This window comes from Zootoca vivipara, chromosome 3 (genome assembly GCF_963506605.1).
Source record: "Zootoca vivipara chromosome 3, rZooViv1.1, whole genome shotgun sequence".
Lineage (NCBI taxonomy): Eukaryota > Metazoa > Chordata > Lepidosauria > Squamata > Lacertidae > Zootoca > Zootoca vivipara.
The window spans coordinates 53138858-53142362 of NC_083278.1; the positions used below are offsets into that span (position 1 = coordinate 53138858).

The 3505-nt window shown below is 39.6% G+C and overlaps 1 protein-coding gene across 3 annotated transcripts in view; it reads right to left on the bottom strand.

The window, feature by feature from the left end:
* Nucleotides 1-1396: 1396 nt before the first annotated feature.
* The window catches only part of TBC1D32 (TBC1 domain family member 32), a 64835-nt gene continuing 62726 nt past the window's right edge, over nt 1397-3505 (bottom strand). The window contains exon 33 of one of the 3 annotated variants that reach the window (XM_060272656.1): nt 1397-3099. In XM_060272656.1, coding sequence (XP_060128639.1) covers nt 2980-3099 — 120 coding nt within the window. In that variant the 3' untranslated portion in view covers nt 1397-2979. The remainder of the gene's footprint in view (nt 3100-3505) is intronic. The other 2 variants (XM_035109189.2, XM_035109190.2) reach the window with 2 other exon arrangements.

Here is a 3505-nt window from a genome sequence, read left to right on the forward strand (position 1 = left end):
TTAGTGGAAATTACAATGCTTGCAATTTGTGCCCTCTAGTTCTCTTCCAGTTATTTTACAGACACTGTACTTGGAACAGGCTATTCATATCAGAATAGAAGCTGTCAACATGAATATTTATACATTAGAAACAGAGATTGGGGGAGAGAGAAAAGGTTCTTTTCAGATCCATAAACATCCAAAGACAGCATTCCTCAGCTGCATTTTATAAAAGGTAGTCTCTCATTTTCATCTTGAAACTTTTGAAATGCATACTGGATAAAACAGTGCAATTTCCTCCTGTAACTTTACAAGCTTGGCTATGTGTACTCAGCAATGGATAAAATTCAAATTTGCCAGAATATGTTCCAAAAACATCTGGCTTCTGAGACCCACATAGTAAGTACCCTTACTATGTAAGACCCACAAGTACAAGATAATATATTTGCATGCTTTGCATTACTCATTTTGCTTGTCAGACTGTGCTGGACCCTATAGCCTCAACCCCCCAAGTACTGAACCCCCATAAGGTTTAGTAAGGTCCACCCTGGCACCTGCAATTTCAGCTGGCACTACCCAGTGTTGTTACAAAGCCTATCTTTGCAGCTCGAAGGGGCAACCAATTGCCTGTTAAAACATGGAAAAGAGCACCATTGGCTTTAGCCCTCTGTGTGTCCTTCTCTGTTCAAAAAGGAGCACGGCATGAATAAAACATGGTGGAATGTGACAAATGGAAATGGATGAGGCTTCTGCCTCTCATTTTGTCTTTCTCCTGTACCCAATGAAGTCATCTTGCATCTCTCACTAGGACTGTGCCATTGCATAATTTACTTCGGCTTTGTGGCAATATATTTTTGAAAAAAAGTGAAGCTGTTCTTGGGCACACCATTTTTAACTTGGAATAAATAAGTGAAAATGGAGCAGGTGAGTATTTCCAATTCCAGCACCCATCAGATTGCATTTGGAAATATCGTACTTGCAGCTTTCCTATCATGTATGTATATTGGGAAGTGCCTTTAGACATTTTGTTAAACTTATATTTGCATTAGTTGTTGCAAAATATATGAACAACAAACTGTAAAATTGGGATTCCGACTCAAACCAAATCAGGCACTTGCTTTGGTTGGAATAAGGATGCGATGAATTGGCTTTGAATCCAATTCAGTGGTTGGTGTCCACCACTAATATAAACACCAAACTATACCCAAGGCTATATTTTGATAAGCAAAGCAAATTAACAGTGATACCATTATTTCTCCCAAGACCTTATTTGTTGCCTTTTTATGAAGTTGCACAATATAGCATAAAGATATGCTGATGACAAGTACATAAACAGCCCTAATAACTTGGAGGGCCACAGTATAGACCAGGCATTCCCAAACTGCGGCCCTCCAGATGTTTTGGCCGACAACTCCCATGATCCCTAGCTAACAGGACCACTGGTCAGGGAAGATGGGAATTGTAGTCCAAAACATCTGGAGGGCCGAAGTTTGGGGATGCCTGGTATAGACCTTAATAATAAACAAATATACAGGTGACTCCCCATTTACGCGGGGGTTATGTTCCGAACGCCCACAGACATATGCAAAAACACATAAAATAGGGAGTTGCCTGTATCAGCTCAGCTGATGCATGGGTAAGAGCCTCCCTATTCACCAGCTGTGGGAGAACCAAACTGTCTCTCTACTCGTGCACACATTATTCCATTTCTGGTCCACATCACCTGCGTCAGAGCTGGACTGTTCCTCTGGCTCACACATGCAAGCAGAGGGTCAGCTCTGCTCTCTCACAGCTGACAGGTGGGGAAGCAGCGGTTTCCGTGCTACCCTGGAAATCAGCTGTTAGGCAAGAAGGCCTCCTGCTCACAAGGAGATCCTCCCCAGAGCCTTAAGAGGACATCCTATTCAGGCTCTGGGTAGGGTCTCCTGACAAGCCTGGACGCCTCTCCAGGGTGCCCCATTTCCAGAATCTACTTCTGAGATCCTGGCACCGTGTGTGTTCGTGGTCACATGCAAACAGAGCACATGCGGATGGGGAATTGTCTTTAAAAGAAATCACTGAGTTTAAATTCAGCACGCCAGCCAAAACTGTTCACCATTACACAGGAATGTACATTTCAGAATTCTGTGATCATGTTTGGGTAAAATTCAGCCAAATTTTAGCACTTTTAAAGTCCCGGTAATTTCAGTTTTTTGATGTTTAACTTGTTAATTAATACATATACCTAATTTGTGTGCACCATAAAAGATGCCCACCTTGGAGAAGCCTGCAGACAGCTTAACTCCAGATCAACTGAAAATATTATTAGCAACACTCACACACACACCTCAAAACTGACCTCCTCGCTTTCAATTTTGGCATAACAGAGAAGTCACAAAAACACAATAAATACTGCATATTATCATAACAGGAAGTTTAATTTGTTCAGCTCATAAAACATCAAGAAAAGCTTTTAGTGTACATTGTTAAAAAACGACTACAATTCTACTGCAGACTAAAATACTCAGAATGGAGAATCTTCAAGGACGTTCTGTTTCCAGACCTTCGAAGGTCAATCTTGCTACATTCAAGGAAGCAGCTCTGCCTTTATTTATCATTAAGTAAGGCTGGGTTTTTCAGAATGGGGATTCATATTACTGTATCTTATTGGCAAACTTGTATGCAACTTAGAAATTTAAGGTAGATGTTGAAGGGAAGCAAAATTTAATAGTATGGAAATCACTCCAAGAAAATATAAGCAGGACATTTAAGTAATTCAGGGGCAGGTTCTGAAGCCAAGTGTAAACAAGGCTATGGTGCATGGCTAGAAAAACACATTATTTTTCAGATGAACCAATTTAGAGGATGTCTTGTGAAAGCGGAATGCTGAAAAGCCTTATTATTGATTTGGCAGTATGTACATTTAGAATGAATGCATTTTTATAGAGTATATAAAACAAATAATCAGTGTCCTTTTAAGAACGTAACTAAAATTTGAAATGAGAGGCTCATTTGCTTGATCTATGTGTTCTGCACTCTAATGTTCTTCATGTCTCTTAGCAGCACTGGTCTGTAGGTTAGAGCCAAGTTTTCCATGTATTTGAAATAATCACTCACTTGAAATCCATGAAGTGCTTCTTCCTGCACATTGCACAAAAGCAAAGTATTAGCCAGGAAAAAATGATGCATATTAACATTTGAGGCTTTTCCCAAAAGGCAACTTGTTTTATTTTTTCCATCCCATTTAGAAATTTGTTCTGTTTCCATTGTAATATGCAGATACTGCATTACGACAAAAGTGAAAAATAGACACACCCATTTCTATACAATGCTTTCTAGTGACATATTTACTAACGGAATTAAAACAGCATATTTCTGGGTTAGCGGACTCTGTAACCTGAAGCGTCTGTAACCCAAGGTACCACTGTGATTGGGAATTAACCCAAGCACAGACAAGTTTAATTATCATTTTTTAAAAAAATTCTATACAGGGCAGTTTATGATAGAACACAAACATGAATAACATAGTAACGAACGAAAACTGTAA